At 40.6% G+C, this 24,170-nt stretch overlaps 1 protein-coding gene across 1 annotated transcript in view; it reads right to left on the bottom strand.

Moving 5' to 3' along the window:
- Window positions 1-8,785: 8,785 nt before the first annotated feature.
- Window positions 8,786-24,170, bottom strand: part of dock8 (dedicator of cytokinesis 8) — a gene marked incomplete at its 5' end in the record, with an annotated part of 95,800 nt that continues 80,415 nt past the window's right edge. Inside the window, 5 exons of the mRNA XM_048619918.1 lie at window positions 8,786-10,190; window positions 13,196-13,357; window positions 18,690-18,796; window positions 20,139-20,282; window positions 23,835-24,071. Of these exons, the coding sequence (XP_048475875.1) occupies window positions 10,124-10,190; window positions 13,196-13,357; window positions 18,690-18,796; window positions 20,139-20,282; window positions 23,835-24,071 (717 nt within the window). The remainder of the gene's footprint in view (window positions 10,191-13,195; window positions 13,358-18,689; window positions 18,797-20,138; window positions 20,283-23,834; window positions 24,072-24,170) is intronic.

Raw genomic sequence — 24,170 nt, 5'->3', positions numbered from 1 at the left:
TGAGAAGGGATATACTAGCACTGGAGGGGGTGCAGAGGAGATTCACTCGGTTGATTCCAGAGTTGAGAGGGATGGACTATGAGGAGAGACTGTGTAGACTGGGATTATACTCATTGGAATTCAAAAGAATGAGGGGAGATCTTATAGAAACATATAAGATTATGAAGGGAATAGATAAAGTGGAGGCAGGGAGGTTGTTTCCGCTAGCAGGCAAAACTAGGACTAGAGGGCATCGCCTCAAAATAAAGGGAAGCAGATGTAGGACTGAGGTCAGGAGGAACTTCTTCACCCAAAGGGTTGTGAATCTGTGGAATTCCCTGCCCAGTGAAGCGGTTGAAGCTGCCTCACTGAATGTTTTTAAGGCAAGGCTGGATAAATTTTTGAACAGTAAAGGAATTAAGGGTTATGGTGAGTGGGCGGGTAAGTGGAGCTGAGTCTCAAAGATCAGCCATGATCTTATTAAATGGTGGGGCAGGCTCGAGGGGCCGGATGGCCTACTCCTGCTCCTAGTTCTTATGTTCTTATATAATTTCAGCAGACAGATGTGAAGAAAATGTTTCAGTTCTTGACTCAGTGGTTATCTAATTGTTTTGGTGTTTGAATGCTGTATCCTCAAGTGATCCGCTCAGTAATAGTGAACTCAATGTCACATAGAATATTTATAAATGAGTGGATTAACATTGTCCTAGGAGCACAATAGGTGCTTTATAGGGATTATGTGACCTAAATTTCCATTTCATTCTAGCAGTTAGGTTCCTTGTTCTTTGATTTTTACCCTGCATTTTCTTATGTACATATTATACATGCTCTTTTCTCCTTTCCTGCTGGTATGTAGTCAGAGTTGTGGGTTGGCATGGCTCACTTGGGCCAAAGGGTCTGCTTCCGTGCTGTACAACTCTATGACCCTGTGTTTTGTTGGTACGCAGTCCAGTTCTTACTTTTCAGTACCTTGTCTAAATAATCATTATTCTATTTGAACATGTGATAATGAATGATGGCAGTCTATCTGCTTGTGGGTAGTATTGCAGCTAAGGTTGATTCTATCCCCACCAGACATTCACATAAGGCCTGCTAATATGGTGGAAACCAATGGAATTAAGGTGAATGTGGCAACTTAGTTTCAAAATTGGCTTTAATAACCAGGCAGTGCTGGATGGGTGACTTTCTTTTCTCTATTATTTCTTTATATTGTCTATTTTTTGTCCCTTAGATTTATACCCAAGTACTCTGTATCTAAGATGGCGCCATGTGTTGGCAACATTGTGTACACTTTCACTGTACTCCTGTTCTTTTGTAACTTGAGTACACAGGACAATAAACCTAATTCAATTCAATTCAATTCAGATTGGGAGGTAGTTCACGTGGCGCTTTCCAAGATTCAATTTTAGGTTCATTAAAAACTCAAAATATTGTAAAAATGACATAGCATCTGATGTAGTAAACACAACTATAAAGTTTGCAGGTGATATGCAAAACAGACAGTGATGAAAACAGTTAAAGACTCCGGAATAGTGGTGAAATGAGCAGAAGCATACCTGAGTTAATTCAACACTGAATGGGATGAAATGATCTACTTTGGGAGGACCAATACAGAAAGAAAGTTAAGTAATAACTGGAAGATTTCAAAGAGTGTAAATTAAGAGAGATTCTTAGTATTCTTAAACAAAAAGAAAGCACCAAGGTAGCAAAGTAAATTAACAAGATAGTTAAAAATCATAAGTTAATTGGTTTATAACTGGAGATATAGAACAGAAAACAGATGTGATTGACTGGCACATTATCAGGGAGAGGGAGTGAAATTATAAGTAGGGATTATAAAATCATTCTCCTTTGGCAGATGATGCCAAAGAGGTTTTCAAGATGATTAGCTGTTTTGATAAATTAGACATAGATACGTTATTCTCACCGAAGAGTGGTTCAAAACTAGAGGTTGTGGAATTGAAGTTATTGAATCAGGAGACACGTTTTCACTCAAAGAGTTGTTGATGTCCGAAGTGCAGTACCTAAAAAGGTCAGTGAAAGTTGTTTGTTGGAATAATTTTAAAAGGGAGTTGAACAGCCAGTAGGGGATGAGAAACTCGCAGGACTACAGGCAAAAAACGCAACAGTGTGGCACTAAACGTGACAGCTTTTTTTAAAAGAGGCAGCCCACACCTGACCAATAAATGGGCTTCTTCAGTGCTGCAAAACTTTTATTTCAATAAAAGTTGTGCAATATTAACATAATTATTCAGAAACTTTTAAATAAGGACTATCTTTTTGCCTGAATTGTCCTTAGCTTCTTCCATAGAGAATAAACCCAGTGACATTGAGATGCATGGATCAGTGTACAAAGTGCATGCTAAATACATTGTTTCTTACATTTGTAAGACCTAAGTCTTTGAGTTTTCCGTTAAAAGAAATGCACCATCAGTTTCTACTGTGAGCATTTGTTCTTCCAGATGGATTAAACAAGGATCAAAAACAAAGACATGAATGGTCCACACACAGCTTGAATGTTGGATTTTTCCTTTGATGTGCTCAGTAGGTGAAAGGGAAGATTTGTTTCTTGTTTTTACAGGCCTTTGGGCTTTGCAGCTCACTTGTGTACATAAAATAAATTACTTCTAATCTTATTTGTTCCCCTAAGTTTTATTAAAAATGTAATATATCCAAAGTGCCAGAGTAAACTTTTATGAACAAAAATAAAAATATATAAACGCCAAACCTTAATCCATGTCAAGCAAACTGGTTGCTGATTCAAATACAATAGCTGTCTTTATTTAAAAAGGTTTGCATTACACGTTTTATTTTGTTTGTGTGGTCCTCTTACGCACCCCACAGTTTACAGTATTGTCCTTTCCCATCAATGCCCTTTAATGAAACAGTTTGGAGAACATTTACTCTTTCTGTTATTGGTATATTCATTGGTTTCCTCTCTATTACTTTTCAACCTGTTTTCCTGGTGAGGGATTAATCTAAAATGTTACAAAACTTGTCTTTTCTCTTTATTGATGCTGACTGACCTGTTACAGATTTACAGAAAATTCTGCATTTAATTTGTGTTTAATTATGAACTGGTGATTATCTGCCCACATCCCTACCTTGATAGCCCTGGTCAGGAGGGTTAAGTAGATTCAAAGTATGGGCCAGAATTTCACTGGTTACCCCATTTTCGTTCAGGGGGGTGGGGGTATTGGAGGAAGAGCGATGAGGGGTCATATCAGCCATGTATCCAAACAGCTGACTGCTTTCCCTCATCCTTCCTGGGATGCTCTTGTCTGTGCATGTTGGACGAGAACTGGATTGGAATCAGTCAAATTACATTCACAACAGAGACTCAAACAGAGGGATATGGGCCTAATGCTGGCAAATGGAACTGCATTAATTTAGGATATCTGGTCAGCGTGGATGAGTTGAACCGAAGGGTCTGTTTCCACGCTGTACGGCTCTACGACTCTCTGAGTAAGAATGCCCACTTTGATAAGAATTATGCAGCAGCTGTGCAAGAGTTAAGAAAATTCAAAAGAAGACTTTTACAATGACAAATTATACTCAAATTGGACATTATAAAATCTATACTTTACATTTCAATTCTGTTTGCCTTCATTGCTTTCCATGAAAATTTTCATATGACTGTATTCAGTGGCTAATGAAAAACTTAAAAGTTTTAGTAAAGTAGAAATACGTCAAAATTTTTAATTACACTTAATTCTTAATTTCTTCAACTGTGAATACATGTGTCTGACATACAGCTATGCCACATCTCAAGTATTGTAAAACAGCTGCATGTGCTATGGTTCAATCCAGAGGGAAACGTGAGAATTCCACATTCACACAATGTTTTGGGAACTCCTAGCAACCTTGTCAAATTAGCAGAACTGGAGGAGGAAGGAACCACATAAAGGTGTAAAAGTTTCTGTCAGTTAATTACATTTTAGCTTCAGTCCTGTGCCAGTTTGGGCTACCTATTGTCTGATTATCATTTAACCAAGTGTGAAATTTTAGGAACACGAGGGATCAATTCATTTGATCAAAACAAAATTTCAATCTTTCTCTTTGCCTGCTGTCACCTGTTCAAATGTTATAGTTTCTGAGCTTCTGAATTCAGTTAATGTTTCTACTTTAGATGCTTCAAACCACTCTTTCCAATTTAGCCCTGCAGATTAATATTGCATTCCTGATAAAACCAACACTTGACACATAACTACAACCTTAACGTCTTGTGCAAAAGAATAAATTGAACTATATAACAATTCTGAACTTCTCACTGAAGCTCCCTGACTCCATCATGTGTTTGAGAGGTGAATTTGCTATGGGTGTTGTACTTTGTATTCATAATTTTGCTTTTAGGTAAGGTTAACATTTAAAAGCTACTTTGATTCCTTTGTGGATACAGAACTATCTCCAAATGAAATTAAAAGGTGCAAAGCAGATCTAGCAGGATCTATAAAGACAGAATAACATTTCTTGTATTCTGATGACTTGTCATGGCCAAAAATCCAAAACATTTACCTATCTGTTCTCTTGTTGGATTTACTGTGAATTCCTACCGTCTTTTGTTCAAATTTCAATTTAACTTGAGTTTTCTCAACAGTTCCTTAAGTCAGCCTTGGCGTGAAACCATCTACCAAAAAAAAACCCAATTTGTGATCTATAATTTTACTGGATTGTACTAATACACAATTATTGATTGGGGTTAATTTGTAACAGCTCAGGATGTAATAAGGTAACCTCCACATTAGGATGTTAATTGGTAAACAGGAAGATATCAGTCCCTCAACTATCCTACTTGTTCTTTAACTATTAGGAATTTGCCTGCATAGGGCTTGCTTTAGCATGGCTGGATTGCTGGATTGCAATGCAGCATTTTTTCCAGTATGCGTACAATTTCCACACTGTCTGAGGTTACCACAAAGGACTCTCCTTCCCTCTGGTTAAACTGAAATAACTCCACAGAGGCCACTATCCTGTCACCAAGTCACCCTTTATTTACACATGAACAGTCCTTGACTTTAGTACCTCCTCATTTGGAGTCAGATGGTCAGTATTGCTGACACTCACCCTTTTTATATATCAGCCAGGGATCCTTCATTGGACCAGATTAACAGCCCCAATCAGGGAGTTTATATTCTATGAAGTCCAGCTGGCTGACCTCATTACAATCACTACAAAACCACCAGCTGTCTCTCTGAGCAGTCCTATGGTCTGATAACGCTATAGAGAATTTACCTTCGCCTGCATACACAATTGGTTACTCACTGGCTTCAAGACTGAAGTTACAGCCCATCGCTGCTTTAAGACAGAGGATATCTGTCAGAGCATTTCCTATTGTTTAATCCATTCTGCAGAGATCAGTTTGTATTATTCCTCCTGTAGTAGAAACCAGGTGGTTTTAAACATGGAACAGTAGAATACACAGACCTGTGGATCAGACACTGAAACTGAATTGTTATATTGTGCCTTTCAGGATTAGAAGTTTTAACATTGCAGCCAACAAGATAAAGTGGCCCATATGAAGAGGCAAGTCCAGGACTCAGTCATTCAATCACAGGAATTGTGTAGTTTGAAGGGAATGTCAAAAACAGGAAATGAAAACATCGAATAAGTGGACAATCACCATCTATTTTCTCCAGCAATTTGTTTAAACACATATATCCTGAATGTTCACTCATGCAAAGCAGGGTACAAAGCAGTGAGTGTGGATATAAATTCCCTAAAGAGGTGTAACAATAAATATGGACAAGTAGAGGCCCTTATACAGTTTGTTTAGATTCCAGTATAAAATATATTCTTCCTAATTTATTCCTGTCATTACAACTACAGCTGGTATATGCATCCTTCCCCAAATAACCAGGAACAAACATTAAGGCAAATGTTAGAGCTGCTCACTGCTCCAGCTGAGAACAATAAACTTGCTTTGAGTCAGATATCAAATGACAAATGAACCCAGCTTGTGTGGCTTAGTACAGCATGAGGCTATGCACATACTAACCAGGACTCTCTTCATTCTGCTGATACCTTGTTGAATTTGTACAATGATGCATTTCAATCGTATTTATATTGTGTCTTTGCAATAAATTGTTATACTAGGACATCTCAACATCCTTGAGAGTGAGGGAATAAAGATTCAGATTTGCTTTAGAAGATAAAACAGTCAGAAGTGGCATTAGATATATGGGAGGTAATGCTGAATTGTGCAAAATATTGCATAAATTTCTGGGCAACATATTATAGTAAGACAGTTTGAACAATTGGAAGGCTCCAGTGAGATTCCCTGAAAGATTATAATAACAAATGATATTTATATAGTTTCTTTAACATAATAAGATACTTTTCCTAAGAACTTCAAAGGACCATTCCAAAATTATGGAGAAAGGCTTGAAAATAATGTATACTTTCCCAACAGTTCAACTAAAATTAATGAGGAAGATTGAACAGGCTTCAAAACTTTGAGAAGTGGTAAAAGTTTGTTTCAATCACTCAATTGGTTGTAATATGGCAGAGACTCATGCTTATCACCAGAAAATGTGAAAAGGGGGAGTTAGAATTCCTTTATTAGAGCAGCTCATTAGAACATGTAATTCTTAAGTCAACTTCAACAAATGGAATCTTACGGAGGTCTGAGCAATGTGGGCTATGGTCAGATGTGTGGTAGAATCAGCCAAGAAGTCTGGTGATACCAATCTTCAGGTCTGGAGCATCATGCTCCAGCTTTCATGGTTTTCACAAAAAGCGTGGCAGGGTTCTGGCTAGGCCCCGGTGAGTTGACAAATTGGTGGCAGTTAAAGTTTGTCAAGTATCTTGTTGACGACTCAATCTACTTCGTTAACATTCAGCTTTCTTATCTTTCGAAACCTACCAAACGAGCTAAGTACCGAGAAAACCCGACATTGAAACCAAAGTGGTGTTTGGTGACTTGAGCTTGGCATTTGCTCCAAAGGACCTCCATGTTCGACACTGATACCAATATCTTAGACCTTCCGTGGCCGCCAGCCACAGGCACCTCACAACCACAACCATTGGCATCCAACATGTGCCAGCCTCAGAGACCCCTTGTGGCACATCTCCAGTCCACTTACAGGATGCTTCTGCATTTCAACACTGCACTGACAACTATCATATCATATCATATGTTGGGTAAACAATCTTAAAATGTAGCAATAGTGAAGTCATCTATAGAGGTGAGGATTAGGTCAAGCTGGATATCGTCAGCATACATGTAAAAGCTAATCCTGTGGTTTTGGATGATGTTACATCAGAAACAGATTTTTATGTGTCAATAGAAAGAGTGGTGCAGGAGCTGGGAGAGATCGTTACATGTGATTCTGAAGCTAAGATTAGTTTAGAATATAACCAGGAGAGAGCTGTCCCATGCTGCCGGGAGACACTGCAGGAGGATGGTGTGGTCAAAAAGGTCAAACACTGTGGACAGGCTGAGAAGGCCATGAAGGAATAGCCGATAAATCACAAAGGATGTCATTGGTGATTTTGATAAGGCCTATTTCATGGCAGGTGTGAAACTGTATGCTATAATTGTGAGGTTTATATGATTGTAATGTTTTGGAACTGTGTCATTGACAATAAATAAAAAAAAAAGACCTGTTCTGAAGTCTGCTTTCCAACACACTTAGAGGGTATGCCCAGAATGTGTTACCAGATTCTTGATAATTCTTCTCCTGACTATGCCATGTCCAATCTCAATTAGATGGTTGTAGATTCAGCTTTTTCTCTGAGTTTATTTGCAGGGAAACCTGTAACTTGATCTGAAAAATGGCTTGCTCGGAGCTAGTAGGAACTGCCGATGCTGGAGAATCTGAGATAACAAGGTGTGGGGCTGGATGAACACAGCAGGCCAAGCAACATCAGAGGAGCAGGAAAGCTGATGTTTCGGGTCTGGACCTTTCTTCAGAAGGGTCCAGACCCGAAACGTCAGCTTTCCTGCTCCTCTGATGCTGCTTGCTATGAGCTGTTGTCTTTTGCAAGATGAAACACATTAGCTTTGCATCCAGATAGGAATGTTTATTAGCTTTCCTCTCCTTAACTCTTCCATCTTAGAAATAAATAAATATTTTCCAGCATAACTGTTTATAACTTCCAACGCATTGTGGGATTCCAGGAGACTTGGAATTGTGAACTCCAAGACTGCGGCTATTAGCTGCAAAAATAGACACCTTACAACATCACCATTCACGGGATGCTGGTGTCACTGGCTAGGCCAGCATTTATTGCCCATCCTTAATCACCCAGAGGGCAGCTAAGAGTCAACCATATTGCTGTGGGTCTGGAGTCACACGTAGGCCAGACGGGGTAAGGATGGCAGATTTCCTTCTTTAAAGTATATTAGTGCACCAGATGGGTTTTCCTGCCAATCGGCAATTGTTCCATGGTGATCATTAGACTCTTATTTCCAGATTATTATTGATTTCAAATTCCACCATCTGCTATAATTGAAGGGCTAACACCAGCACAGCTAGATGGGAAGAATGGCACCCTAAAATACTTTATTTTCTTTGATTCTAGGATGCCATGTGCAAGCAGTTCGGTAATATATTTGCATAACCAAATCTCTTAAGCAGTCCTGCTACATTCTCAAAGCAAAATTTTCAACTATATATACCAAATGCATCTTTTAAAATCTAAATGGAAATGTAGAAGAAAAATAGGAATTATTCAGGATTGAACAAAACACCTTAAAACACTGAGTAAAGAAGCAATACATCCAATTACTATTTTATAAAGTCTTCATTATGTGACTTTGATTCCTATTAAAGTGATTTTAGTTGTTAAAAAAAATCAAAACAGATTGTGCAAGGACTTTGGAAGCATCGCAATGCTTCCATCATTCTACAAGACTTTATTTGCATGATTAGACGTTTCTGTACACAAGATAATATACAAATGAAGATTCAAGGCAGTTTACAAACATCAATAATAATGTATCTAGAAGCATTTTTTGCGATTTGGATTTACCAGTTGAGCAACTCAAAATTACATTGCTTTTACAACTCTGATCAGACCAGCTTTTATCGAAAGAGGTCATCTTATCCAAGCTTTATGGAAATAGAAATATCATAAACTTCCAGGATGAAAATGCATAAAGAATTAAATTTGTTTGACCAGAATATCCCATGTAACCAATGTACCATTTTCTGATAGTCACTTAGTAAATAATCACATCCTAAAATCAAGTGTTTGGATGTCCTTATCAATTTTAACCTCTTCATTTCAATCAATTATGTGCCAACACAGGGTATGTCATATTCTCAGACCACAAACACATTGCATTTTATTGAATGCTTAAAATAATCCTTCCTTCATTGTTCCATGCCTGTTTTGGATAACAGGATGTCACATGAGCTGAACTTTCAGAAATTAAACAGTGTTGTAAAGTTGCAAGGTAAATATTATTCTGGACTTATTGTGTCTCAAATATAGTTAGTATATAAATTCATACCAATGAAGTAGTCAAATTGCACTAAGTTTACCAACAGAGGTATCTGAGTTGCAGAACACATGACAGGCACCTAACAGCTTATATATATATATATTACACACACACACACACTGAAGTAACATCTGGATTCAAATCCAAAGTTATACTTAAACAACAAGTTTCTATCAATAGATCTAAAACAAAAAGTGCTCCCACCTTGTTTAAAACTCAATGACAGTCTCAAAAAGATATGTAATAGTGTATGTACAGACATAACAGAGAGAAACAGCAATATAACAACTAGCTGTATTTGTGGCTGTAAAATACAATGCCAGTTCATGTAAACATAAAACACAGATCTATTAATTAGTCAGGAATGCAATGACAGGATAATAAATGCTCCCAGCTGGTTTTGTTGGGGACAATGCAGGAAGATATGGCATTAAAACCACTTTTGCGTGTTGAATTTCCAAACAGCAGCTTGAAATGACAGTGGCAATTTTGTCTACATGTGAAGTATATGATATCAGTATTGGTCCATGATTGTTACCTTATAAAAAGTGCTTCACTTTTGAAAGAGATATTCAAGTTCAGTTTACATACTTCTCATTCACCTGTCTCAATGGCTCTTCCAGCTCAATACATTGCTCCTGTTGCAAATGAACAATGAAGGACAGATCCTAGTGTCTCGCAAAAACTCAGATTCCATCAGCTGTTCTGTGTGCTTGAAGGCGATGTCTCATTCTTCCTAAAACTTGATCTTTTAAAGGATCCCCTTAAGGTAGAAAAGAAAAGAATATTGTGTTACCCGTGGTGCATGAGGGAACATTAAGATAAAACAGGAGCACCATATCACTTCTTCTTCGAGTTGAAATTCTACTCGTTAATAAAACATTTTCCTTTACTATATTGAAAGCATTAGCTCAGCCTGAGTCTCTTTTGACGTTGCTACTTTATCTAAGTGATAGATACCTGACATCAGACAGTGGGTTTTGATCAGATAGTTTCCTATAGGATGCATTGCTGCCTTGTCTTCAGCAGTGGTTACAAAACAGTAGTCAGAAACAGCGAAAACAGAAGTTGCTGGAGAAACTCAGCAGGTCTGGCAGCATCTGTGGAACGAAAGCAGAGTGAATGTTTGACGTCCAGCGACTCTTTCTTCAGAACTGAAGAACTCTACATCTGAAACAGGGTTACTGGGCCTGAAACGTTAACTCTGCTTTCACTCCATGGATGCTGCTGGACATGCCTAAGTTTCTCCAGCAACTGTTGGTTTTGTTTCAGAATTCTGGCACCCGCAGTTCTTTGGTTTTTCTCATCAGAAATAGCAAACCTGACTGTTATTTACTCCTTTCCAGGCACCCCAGCGAAGCGTGGAAAGAATGACAGAGTTTGTAATTGAACTGAGGATGCTCAGAGTTTGTACAGGTCAGAATCAAACTGAACCATCAGGAGATCTCATGGAGAGATCTTCCAGAGTTATCAGGCTCTGTTCTGTGAAATTTTCAGCATGTCACCATATATTGACGTACTTTGAGATTTGGGGAAAAAAAGACCCTGGCATCCATAAAGGCTATGGAGCCCAAAATGATACTTTGGGCATAATGGATGACTTCTAGACTTTGGGAAAGTCAGGTATTCTGTAAAACAATGTTCTACTCTCACACAACTGCTACCGAATGGGAAAGTGAAGAAGTTATTAGGCCTCTTTACACAAAGCACCAACTCCGTGTACTGTCCCAAATGCCAGCTGTCAAGGGGCCTGCTGCATAAAAATGGAGCTTCCCACTGATGATGTAGCAAGACTGTACATTGTATAACAAGTTTTTAAAAAACACCAAATGCCTCAAGCTGGGTGTTTGACCTCCGAAAGAAACAAAAAACAGACTAAACGTTTGGGCCTAACTCAGAATCAAAGAACTTTATCTGAAATACTGGACTCTTTAACAAAATATACGGTTGAGGTTTCACGTACTTGATCCCAGTTCAAATGCAGGATGGTTTTCTTGGAGAGAAAACTGTGATCTAACTTCATCAGGCAGCTGATTGGCTGTTAGTGAATGTTCTTTCTGAATTATACACCAGGAGCAGGAAGACCTGCCTGTTTGGAGCTGCCAATATCTCCAGAAAGCCCCCAGAATATTAGATGGAGGAAAGGTAGATGTTGTTGGGGGACAGAAGCTAGGTTGTGGAGGGAGGGTCAGGTGGGTGCGGTGCACAATGTAACACAGTTTAAGGGGCCTCCAGGTTCCTCCTTCGCAAAATACTGACAGACTATCCCCAATGGCTCACCAGTCGGGTGGTCTGATTCTCTTTTGTGCTGGGACCCCTGTTGTTTATAATTCCTATAAATAACTTGGAAGAGAATGTAGGAGGTTTGATTAGTAAGTTTGCAGACAACGCAAAGACTGGGGGAGGTGCGGATAGTGAGGAGGATTGACTGAGGATACAGCAGGATATAAATAGGCTGGTGAATTGGTCAGAGAAATGGCAGCTGGAGTTTAATCCAGAAAAATGCAGGGTGATGCATTTTGGAAGATCTAATGCAGGAGGGAAGTACAGTACACAGTAAATAGCAGAACCCTTAGAAGCATCAACATACAGAAGAATCTAGGTGTACAGGTCCACAGTTCTTTGAAATTGGCAACAGAAGTGGATAAGGTATTCATGAAGGCGTATGGCATACTTGCCTTCATCGGTCAGGGCACAGTGTATAAAATTGGCAAGTCATGGTGCAGCTATATAGAACTTCGGTGATGCCACATTTGGAACACTGTGTACAGTACTGGTCCCCACAGTACCAGAAGGATGTAGAGGTTTTGGAGAGGGTACAGAAACAGGATGTTGCCTGGTTTGGAGAGTATTAGCCGTGAGGAGAGATTCGACAAACTTGTTTTTTTTACACTTGAACATTGGAGGCTAAGGGGAGACCTGACAAAAGTTGTGAGAAGAATGGATGGAATGGATAGTCAAAGTGTTTTTAAAGGGGCTATGGGTTTAAGTTAAAAGGGGGTAGGTTTAAGGGAGATCTGAGAGGCAAGGTTTATACACTGAATATGGTAAGTTCCTGAATGTGCTGCCAGAGGAGACAGTAGAGGCGGATACAATAGCAACATTTAAAAGGCATCTTGACAGATATATGAATAAGTGGGAATAGAGGAATATGGACAGCATAGAAGCAAAAGGTTTTTAGTTTACATAGAACGTAGAACATAGAACAGTACAGCACAGTGCAGGCCGTTTGGCCCACGATGTTGTGCCGACATATTATCCTACTAAGATCAAACTACCCTGCATACCCTACATTATACTATCGCCAATTTAGTTTAGAAAGGCATCATGTGTTGGCACAGGCTTGATGGGCCGAAGGGCCCGATCCTGTAATGTACTGTTCCTTATTCTGTCTCACCTGGAGTTGAAGTAATTGCATCCTCATGGATAAGGTTTTTAAGCGATTGACCACTTAAGGGCCCTAATTGACAGTGGGACAGGGTGGTTGACCATTGGTCCCCTTGCCCAATACAATTTCTGAGGCAGCCCAAATGAGGTGGACGTCTCTCCCATCCTGATACATGGAAACGTAGAAACATAGAACCAGTGAAGATAGGAGCAGGAGAAGACCATTCGGCCCTTTCAGCCTGCTCTGCCATTCTCCATGCCTGATTATCTGACCTACACATCACCTTACTGCCCCTTCTTGTAATGGGAAAATTCTCATTACTATCGCTCTATTTGTCAGTGAGCTACAGTAGGAAAGAAACTGCATTTTTTGGATCTTACTTGTGGATTTTAACCACTGGTTTATACAGGTCTGGAATCTTTCGCCCAATCATTGGTCTTAGGTTCTCTTTCAATTTGTTGTAATTCTTTTTCAGCTCTTGTTGATATTCCTTTTGATCAGTGGCAATCAGGCCTTTGTTCTTCTCCACAGCTTCACCACATCTGGAGAGAAAAGACAATGTTAGGAAAGACTCATTCAGTGAAAATCAGTAAATCATCAGTGACAGTAGGATTATTTTAATTACTTCTCCAATCAGGCCAATTACTGTTTGCATTCTTCAAATACACCCTATATTTAGATTAAATATCCCTTTTTTGATTTCAACATGACCATTCTTTTGTTAGTCATTTATTTCTTCTCCTTTGTTCATGAAGAGCCTTTGGCTTGGAAGATAAAATGGTCGCTATAATAATTCCATTCTCTAAATCAAAGAGTAGGAATTAATGTGTCCTTTCCAAATTGGCAGGCAGTAACTAGTGAGGTGCCACAGGGATCGGTGCTGGGACCCCAGCTATTCACAATATGTATTAATGATTTGGATGAGGGAACAAAATGTAACATCTCACAGTTTGCAGATGATACCAAGTTGGGTGGGAGGGTGAACTGTGATGAGGATGCAGAGATCCTTCAGCATAATCTGGCCAGGTTGGGTGAGTGGGCAAATTAAAGGCAGATGCAGTATAATTTGGATAAATGTGAGGTTATTCACTTTAGAAGCAAAAACAAGAAGGCAGGTTACTACCTGAATGGCTGTAAATTGGGAGAGGGGAGTGTGCAGTGGAACCTGGGTGTCCTTGTGCACCAGTCGCTGAAGGTAACCATACAGGTGCAGCAGGTGGTAAAGAAGGTAAATGGGATGTTGGCCTTCATTGTGAGAGGTTTCGAGTACAGGAGCAGGGATATGTTGTTGCAGTTATACAGGGCCTTGCTGAGACCACACCTAGAATACTGTGAGAGTTTTGGTCTCCTTTTCTGAGGGAGAACGCTCTTGCCCTCGAGGGAGTGCAGCAAAGGTTTACCAGGCTGATTCCGGGGATAGTAGGTCTGACGTATGAGGAGGTATTGACAAGGTTAGGACTGTTTCCGCTGGAGTTCAAACAAAAGATGGGGTTCTCACAGAGACTTATGTAATTCTAACAGGACTCGACAGGGTAGATGCAGGGAGGATGTTCCCGATGGTAGGTGTGTCCAGAACCAGGGGTCACAGTCTGATGATTCGGAGTAGACCATTTAGGACAGAGCTGAGGAGTCATTTCTTCACCCAAAGAGTGGTGAGCCTATGGAATTCATTACCACAGGAAGGAGTTGATTCCAACACATTGATTGTATTCAAGTGGTGGCTAGATATAGCACTTGAGGCAAACGGGATCAAAGGTTATGGGGAGAAAGCAGGATTAGGCTATTGAGTTGGACGATCAGCCATGATCGTGAAGAATGGTGGAGCAGGCTCAAAGGGCCAAATGGCCTCCTCCTGCTCCTATCTTCAATGTTTCTGAGTTTCCATGTATCACCCACATATAGTGTGCAGAGAGCTCTCTCAGACTTCCCCTTGCTCTATCCTTTTAGTAACTTACTGTAAAGTATCAACACACACCCTGAAATCCCTGTCACCAAACATTGGAATAGCGGTGGTTAGCAAGATACCGTTACCGCCCATGAGAGGGTGGGTATCAGCAAGGAATCAAGAAGGTAAATGTAAAGTTATTCCCACGTCTTGGAATTCAAAATAGGGAAGTTTTTGCTACAGGGTGTCTCTCTGATTCTAAGCTGCTCAGTTATCTGCCATTTGCTTCACCCTCACTGCAGGGTGTATAGGATGTTGGTGAGGCCTCAGCTGGAGTTCCATGTACAACTTTGGTTCCTGTATTTAATAAAGGATAAACTGGCATTGGAGACAGTTCACAAAAGATTCATTTGACCGATTCCTGGGATGAATAGCCATAAACAGGTTAGTTTTATGTTTTAGCGAAGATCGGTAGCTCAGGTTGTGGTTGGAGCTGTTGGTTGGTTCACCGAGCTGACTGGTTTTCATACAAACTTTTCATCTCCCTCCTAGGTGACATTGTCAGTGCTGTGTAGCCTCCGTTGAAGCGCTGTTGTTCTGTCCCGCTCTGAATTTATATGGTCCGGTCTGTTCTGGAGGCCTGGTTTTCAATCATCGATGCGATAAACAAACATGTTGAAATAGACCCTATCTACATACCACTATGGTACAAAATCAGAAACAAGACAGCCCACCATGACAGACCGGACCATACAAATTCAGAGTGGGACAGAACAACAGCGCTTCAACGGAGGCTACACAGCACTGATGATGTCACCTAGAAGGGAGACGAAACGTTTGCTTGAAAACCAGTCAACTAAAAACAGGTTGGGCCTTTTGTCATTAGAATTGAGAAGAATGAAGGTGATCTTATTGAAACATGCAAGATTCTAAGGGATTTGACAGGGTAGGCATTGAGAAGATGTTTCCACTAATGGGGGAGTCATGAACTAAGGGACATTGTTACTGAATAAGGGGATACACATTTGAAACTGAGACGCAAAGGAATTGTGAATGTTTGGAATCCTCTATCCCAGTTCTGCAGTTGTGGAGGCCAGATCACTGGAAGTATTGAAAGAGGAAGGAGACGAATTTTCGAAGTAACAGGGAATTGAGGGCTATGAGGAGCTGGCATGAAAGAGGAAACAAGGCCTGAGACAGATCAGCCATGATCTTGTCAAAGACTTGAGGGGCCGAATGGCCTACTCTTGCTCCTATTTTGTAAGTTGTAATGTGTAGATGGTGTTAATCACTGGGCCCATGCCTCAAACTGGGGAGATGGGGTGGGGGGTGCGGAGGTGTCTGGACTCAAGATGGGTCTGCCTTCTTGAACCACTACAATCCACCTACTGTGAGTTGACCCACAATGCCCTTAGACAGCAAATTCCAGAATATTGACGCAGCAACAGTGAAAGAACGTTGATAATATTTCCAAGTCAGGATGGTGAGTGGCTCGGAGGGAAAGTTGCAGGGGGTGGTGTTCGCATATACCTGCTGCCCTTGTCCTTCTAGGTGGAAGTGGTCATGGGTTTGGAAGGTGCTATCTAAGGATCTTTGGTGAATTTCCTGGTGGCTGCAGGCTGAATTTAATATTGATAGGGACAATGGGTGAATTTGCACCAAAATATCCCAAAACAGCCAGCAGAAATCCATCACTGCGATGACAAATCATCTTATCTCCATAAGTGTGTGAGAGAGGGAAAGAGAGAGAGAGAGGGAGAGAGGCAGAAAACAAGGAGCTGGTCCTCCTTTCAGAAGTCCTCACATGCTTCTCCAAATACAACAATTCCTCAACTGCATTTCTATAACCTCACTAGCAAGGGCATCACCAGCTGATGGGAGAGCGAACCAGACATTGATTGGAGAAGCAGTGGGGAAGGTAAGTGGCTGGGGTGAGAAGGTCACTGTGGGGGGCAGGGAGGGGCTGCCAATGGCTGGGTCTAGGGTAATTGCTGTCAACTGGCTTCAAGAATTGTTGTTGGTTGTGTCTTGGGGGGAGAAGCAGGAATGTGGAGGAAGAAAGCAGCTCTGCAGGACGGGGGCAACACAGGCTGCAACAAGGAAGAAAGTGAGGAACAAGGAAGCAGGGTGCTTCTGGTAAAGACTCTATTCCATTCACCCAATTCCTCCGTCTTTGATGAATCTGTTCAGATGATGCCAACTTCTACAAGGGGGGCCTCTGAAATGTCCACCTTTTTCCTCAACCAAGGAATCCCCAGCACCGCGGTTAACAGGGCCCTCAGATGGATCCGACCCACCTCCCACACTTTGGCCCTCACCCCCTCTCTTCCCTCCTGGAACAGCGACAGGGTCTTCCCTTGTCCTCACCCACCACCTCTAGTGGAATGCCACCACCAGACACATATTTCCCTCCTCTCTCTTGTCAGCACTCTGCATGGTCTGTTCCCTCTGGGACACTCTGGTCCAGGACATCCTTCGCTCCCAACAAACACCCACAGCCCCTCGGCACCTTCCCCTGCAATTGCTGAAGGTGTAACGCCCCACTGTTTACCTCCTCCCTCCTCACTATCCAAGGTCCCAAACATAACTTCCAGGTGAAGCAGCGATTTACCTGCACTTCACTCAATTTAGTCTATTGTATTTGCTGCTCACAATGTGGTCTCCTCTGCAGGATGGTGACTCTGTGGAATTCATTGCCATAGAGGGCTGTGGAGGCCAAGCCATTGAGTGTATTGAAGACAGTGATAGATAGGTTCTTGATTGGTAAGGGGATCAAGGGTTATGGGGTTGAGAAACATATCAGCTACGATTGAATAGTGGAGCAGACCTGATGGACCGTATGGCTGAATTCTGCTCCTATATTTCATAGTCTTATAATATTCAAAAGGAAATGCACCAAAATAACATAGAAGGAAACAAAACCACATGTTGTGAACAAACCAATTTTCTGAGTAATACCAGCAGGCTTTTCAAGGGTAGGCTTTGATGCTCATTGAGTAACTCCAAGTCAAAAATAACACAAATGACTAAAGATGGAGGAGCAAAAACACCAGAATGAATTAGGAAAATAGGAAAAGGTGTAGGCCATTCAGCCCCTCGAGCCTGTTCCACCATTTAATGAGATCACGGCTGATATGTAGCCTAACTCCATATATCTGCCTTTGGCCCATATCCCTTAATACCTTTGCTCAACAAAAATCGATCTCAAATTTAAAGTTAACAACTGATCCAGCATCCACTGCTGTTCGTGGAAGAGTGTTCCAAGCCTCTCGTACCCTCTGTGAGTAGAAGTGCTTCCTAACATCGCTCATAAAATCATAGAATCCCTGTGTGGAAGCAGGCCATTTAGCCCATCATGTCCACACTGACCCTCTGAAGAGCATCCCACCCAGATTCATCGCGACCCCTCCCTATAATGGTCTGGTCCTAATTCTCAGACAAAGCCCCTGAGTTCTGGAATGTCTAACCAGTGGAAATAGTTTATCTTTATCAAGCCTTCCCTTCCATTACTTGAGCTGAGAGGCCTGGTTCTGTACCATATGTCCTATTTAATCCTACATAGGTAAATTTATTTTGTGCTTTTGCTTTATTCCTTTTTGATTGATAATATCTCGCTCTTCCTTTGACAAGGATATAGTTTTAAGGAAATCAGACACCCTCAAGTATTTCATCCAGATGACCATTATTCAGGTGAAAACTTTAATGTTATTTGATTCTTCTGCCTTGTCCTTTTCTGCTGTGTATACATCTGGCATAAGTCACTAAATAGTCTAGTCAGTTTTCTCTCTGTAATCAGGCTGTGGGGTCAAACACGACCCTTTAATTACTACGTCCATTGAAGTCAATAAACTGGTACTGACTGAGATTATGCCAAGCATTTTTCAGATCTACATTGCTCATCCACTGATTGGAACAATTTATTGCATCTTTAAAGGTTTCCACTTTTACAGGTTCAGCAAATAACTCATCATTTATTTCACATAACTTACCGCATGATAAACTCTTTGAAGCATAACCTCAACTTATTGTGATGTCTGAACAGCTTTGAATCTTCTGGAATTTCTGCCAGAAATACTTGCGCTACTTCTAATGGACCCTGTAACAAGTGGATAAAACTGATGTCAGACATTGGGAAACAAGGATGGTGCCTTGTTAAGAATTAAGACCACAGACAAAATAACTTACTGAAACTGTCTATTTTCACCTCTGCAATATCACTTAACTCCATCCCTGCCTCAGCACATTTGCTGCTGAAAATATACTTAAAAAATGAACAAGTGTAGGCCGTTTGGCCTGAGCCTTCCTCAGCATTTGATAGGAGCATGGATAATCTGATTGTGGCTTGACCTTTACATCCCTGTCCATCCCGATACCTTTTACTTCCTCAGCAATCAAGAAACTATTTAACTCAGTCCTGAAAATATTCAGAGTATCTACTGATGGCCGTATGCATACTGATGCATTGTTACATTTGTATGTTCTGCCCCTTCCTCCAATGCTCTGATTACTATTCCCCTCACTTCACTACTTCAGTCCTTTCTCTTTACCACACTTTCCCTCATGTGTTGCTTCGCTGTCACTATTTAGTTTAAAGTTTTCTCTGTCACCCCAGCTACACAACTTTCCCGAACACTTCTCCCAGCACAGTTCAGGTAAGGACGATCCCAATGATACAGCTCCAACTTTCTATACCTTTCTATAGCTCTACATTTAACTGTTCCAGTCTTGCCTGGCCTCCCAAATTGTATCTTCTATAAACTTGAGGTCATCGTAAACCTTGCTACCATTGCCTTTACTTGCTCCACATCCAGCTCACATATCTTCCTCATACTCAATGATTTACATGAGCTGTTGCTCCTCCTCAAATTTAAATTCCTAACCTCGCTTGCAATTTCTTCCTTAACTTCATCCCTCACTTTCTCTAATACCCATTGAGACAAGTGAACCATAAACTATTGCCACATATCTCTTCTAACTATTCAACACTTGCTTGAAAAAATGGGGAAGGTGGCTGCCCCACTGATTCCTGGTATTATTCGAAGAAGTTTTACATTATTCATAATTTCTTACTTATCCAAAAAGGTATTCTGTAGTTGTGTAAATACAAAATCATGAATTGATACTGAAATTCACTGCCACTGTTTACTTGACTGAATTATAGTAAAATGTATTTAAGCAGCTTTTGTGGATAATTTATAAAGCTTCATATGTGAACAGAGTCTGTTTTATTTTGCAGCATAGCCGCTATCTTAATGAGAAGCTGTGAAAAGTTCTTTTTCTTTGCAAATCCCAACCTACACCTACACCAGCTGCACCAATTCATACTATGGAATTTAGAAAGCACCTATCCAGGCATGTGTTAGACCTTTAACTACAGAATCACAAGGCTGGCATAGACAACTTCACAGTAAAGAGTCTCAAACTCCTTGATGTAGTACCTGGTTTACAGTAGCTCCCACAGAACCTTGTAGCACCATCTGAAGCAACTTGGGATCTGGAGGTTCTTGTTGAGTTGCAACTGCCAACTCGAGTGTTTTCTTCTGCATATCTTCAATAGCTACTTCAATAGGTGTTAGAATAAACTGCAAAATAAACCAGATAGAATTACTTCTTTCCAGGCTGCAACTATTGAAAAACAGATTTGAATTCTATTCTTAATAGAAGTACACTTCTGAGGAATTAATGACATTGGATGGCATTAGATGTCACAGTTAAAACCTTAAAGATATTGGGACTTGCTGTTTCAACTAAAAGATTTTACACTAGGGAAACATTTCAGTTGTATTTTGTGAAACTGTATTTGCTAATGTCACACCCTACCTTAATTGTAGCACAGCCCATGGGAATGAACAGCCAGGCTTTTGTGTTCACTTCAATAAAATTCATAGCTTAGTAAATAGTTGATAACTCCAAAGTAAACATAACAAGGAAAAGTATGAGCCATGTGCAGATTATAAAATCTAAATTGTGAAATAAAGGGCTGAACAATTTTGTAGTTGTCCTGTCTCTTATTTATTATAGCTTCCTGTGCTGCTCTTCAGATTTCACCTTCTGCTATCCTGATGGAACCATGTTTCTACATCACCTACACCTTGTGACAATAGCCACTTAAATTTAACCAGGAAGTGAGAGTGGGCTACAAGTGCATAATTTAGTCACCAACCATTTCTTGCATTTCAGACAGCGGGTGCTATTCAAGTTGATGTCTGTTTTATATTTTCACAGTCTTTCAATATTTTCTATTGTGAAATACACAACCGTTGGAAATCTTGCAACCAGTTTCTGATGCATAAAGGCCAAATACAAATTTTGATTACAAAGATTTCAAACTTTTTGCTTCATCCCATACACAGGAATACTTTCTGGTCCAACTTGTGAACCCAGTAAGTTTCTATTCATTAATACAGGGTATATGGGCTTTGCTAATTGCCCATCCCTAATTGCCCTTTGAAAGACAGTGAGAAACTGACTTTCTGAATTTCTGCAGTCCATCTGGTGGAGGTATACCTACAATGCTGCTGGGAAGGAGTTTGGGATTTTGACTAGGAATATTGTGCACAGTTTTGATCTCCTTATCTGAGAAAGGATGCTGTGGTTATTGGGCAAGTGCAACAAAGTTTTACCAGACGGATTCCTGGGATGGCAGGAGTGACATATGAAGACAGATTGGGTAGGTTAGGGCTATATTCGCTGCAGTTTAGAAGAATGAGGGGAGATCTCATAGAAACCTATACAATTCTAACAGGACTAGACAGGGTGAATACAGGAAGGATGTTTCCAATGACTGGGGAGTCCAGGTCCAGGGGTCAAAGAATATGGTGCAGGCTATTTGCAACTAAGGTGAGGAGAAATAACATAGAACAAAACAAAACCACATGTTGTGAACAAACCAATTTTCTGAGTAATACCAGCAGGCTTTTCAAGGGTAGGCTTTGATGCTCATTGAGTAACTCCAAGTCAAAAATAACACAAATGACTAAAGCCTGTGGAATTCTCTGTCACAGAAAGCAGTCAAGGCCAAAACATTGAATGTTTTCAAGAAGCAGATAGATATAGTTCTTAGGGCTAAAGGGTTCACAGCTCATGGGAGAAAAAATAAAAACAGGACACTGAGTTGGATAATCAGCCATGATCATACTGAATGGTGGAGCAGGCTCAAAGGGCCAAAAGGTGTGGTCCTGTTCCTATTTTCTGTGTTTCTATGACCCAGCAACAGTGAAGGAATGGCAATATATTTCCCAGTCAGGATAGGGAGTGGCTTGGAGGGGACTTTGTAGTTGGTGGTGTTCCCATGTAATCGCTGCCCTTGTCCTTTTAGATGGAAATGGTTTGGAAGGTGCTGTATAAGGAGTCTTGGTGAATTTCTGAAGTGCTTCTTGAGGCTGGTGCACACTGGATTTTTGTGAAGGGAGTGAATGTTGAAAGTGATGAACTGCATACCAATCAGGTGGGCTGCTTTGCCCTGGATGGTGTCGAGCTTCTTGAGTGTTCTTGAAGCTGCACCCATCCAGGCAAGTGGGGAGTATTCCATCACACTCCAGACATGTGACTTGTAGATGGTGGACATGTCTTGGGGAGTCAGGAGGTGAGTCTGTCAGATTCTTAGCCTCTGAGCTACTCTTGTAGCCACTGAATGTGTATAGCTCTTCCAGTTGAGTTTCTAGTCAGTGGTAACACCCAGGATGTTAATAGTGGGATTCAGTGATAGTAATGCTACTGATAGTCAAGGGATGGAGGTCAGATTCTCTGTAATTAGAGATATCCATTGCCTGGCACAAATGTTACTTGACACTTGTCGGCCCAAGCCTGGACATTATCCAGCTATTGCTGTATTTGAACTTGGACTACTTCAGTATCTGAGGACTTATGAATTGCACTGAACATTGTGCAGTCATCAGCAAACACACCCACTTCTGACCTTAAGGTGGAGGGAAGGTCATTGATGAAGTATTGAACATGGTTGGGGCTGGGGCACTGTCCTGAGTAACTCTTGCAGTGATGTCCTGGAGCTGAGATAACTGACCTCCAACAATCACAAACATCTTTATTTGTGCCAGGTATGATTCCAACCAATGGAGAGTTTTATCCATGAAACCCACTGATTCCAGTTTTGATAGGGCCCCTTGATGCCACACTTGGTCGAATGCAGCCTTGGTGTCAAGGGCTGTCACTTTCACCTCACCTCTGGAATTCTCTTTTGTCCATGTTTGAACTGAGGCTGCGATGAGATCAGGAACTGAGTGACTGTGAAGGAACCCAAACTGTGCATTACTGAGTGGTTTAACGCTAAGAAAATGCTGTTTGATCGCACTATTCATGACCTGTTCCATCATTAATGATCGAGATTAGACTGATGGGGTGTTTTTTGGCCAGGTTGGATTTGTCCTGTTTTGTGTATTGGACACACATGGATAATTTTCCACACTGTCGGGTTTGCTAGTGTTATAGTTGTACTGGAACAGCTTGGCTCGGGGAGCACTAAGTTCTGGAGCACAAGTTGTCGGTACTATTGCTGGAATTTTGTCACAGCCCATAGCCTTTGCAGTCTGTAGTGCCTTTAGCCATTTCTTGATATCATGTGGAATGATTCAAATTGGCTGAAGACTGGCATCAGTGAAGCAGGAATGTCAAAGGAAACAAAGATGGATCATCCACTTAGCACTTCTGGCTGAACACAGTTACAAATGCTTGAGCCTTATCTTTTGCACTGATGTACTGGGCTTCTCTCTCATTGGGTATGGAGATACTTGTGGAGCCTCCTCCCACAGTAAGTTGTTTAATTGCTCACTGCCATGAAGTACAACTAACACATTGCCACATTATTTGACATTCATGCTATTCAGTTGAGTGACTGCCCTGAAGAGAATTGGACAGAAATAAGAACAAAATATTTGGAAAAACTCAGCAGGCATCTTTTGTCGAGAGAAACAGGGTTAACTTTTAAGATCAATGACCATTTATCAGAAATGACCAGTACTATTTATGTCCGCTACTCTTTTAAATTTTCAGCATCTGCAGTATTTTGCTGTTATTAACAACTGATCTTTGGTCATTCAGTCTTTTCTGGTTCTTCAATTTTCAAAATCTGTGTTTCTTTTTAAGCATGTTTTCAAAATAGTGAGTTTATTTATTACCTCCTCTTTCTGAATGACATTAATTCTTGTTTTGATGTAAGGAAATGCGTGCTGGGTTGTCAGGATTGTTTTTCTCTTGTACTGTTCTTTCAGGTCTCCCCGAGGACGTCCATCCTTTGTGAAGGGCGTGGTGTACATGAAGCGCCGAAGATTAAAATTCTTTTCAAAATAGGTAATTCTATCTTTCATTTCATAATCATCAAAGAATGGCTCCACAAATGTTATTTGTATGTAGGCCTAGAAACACAAAGTTCAAAATGTAAAAAATATGCAAGTAGTTTTATTCAGCAATCTGTACCAATTGTTGAAGCATGCTTTCTACGTGTCTTCATGAGT

Source organism: Rhincodon typus, chromosome 3 (genome assembly GCF_021869965.1).
Source record: "Rhincodon typus isolate 14 chromosome 3, sRhiTyp1.1, whole genome shotgun sequence".
NCBI classification, from domain to species: domain Eukaryota; kingdom Metazoa; phylum Chordata; class Chondrichthyes; order Orectolobiformes; family Rhincodontidae; genus Rhincodon; species Rhincodon typus.
This window is presented reverse-complemented; position numbering and strand designations above follow the sequence as displayed.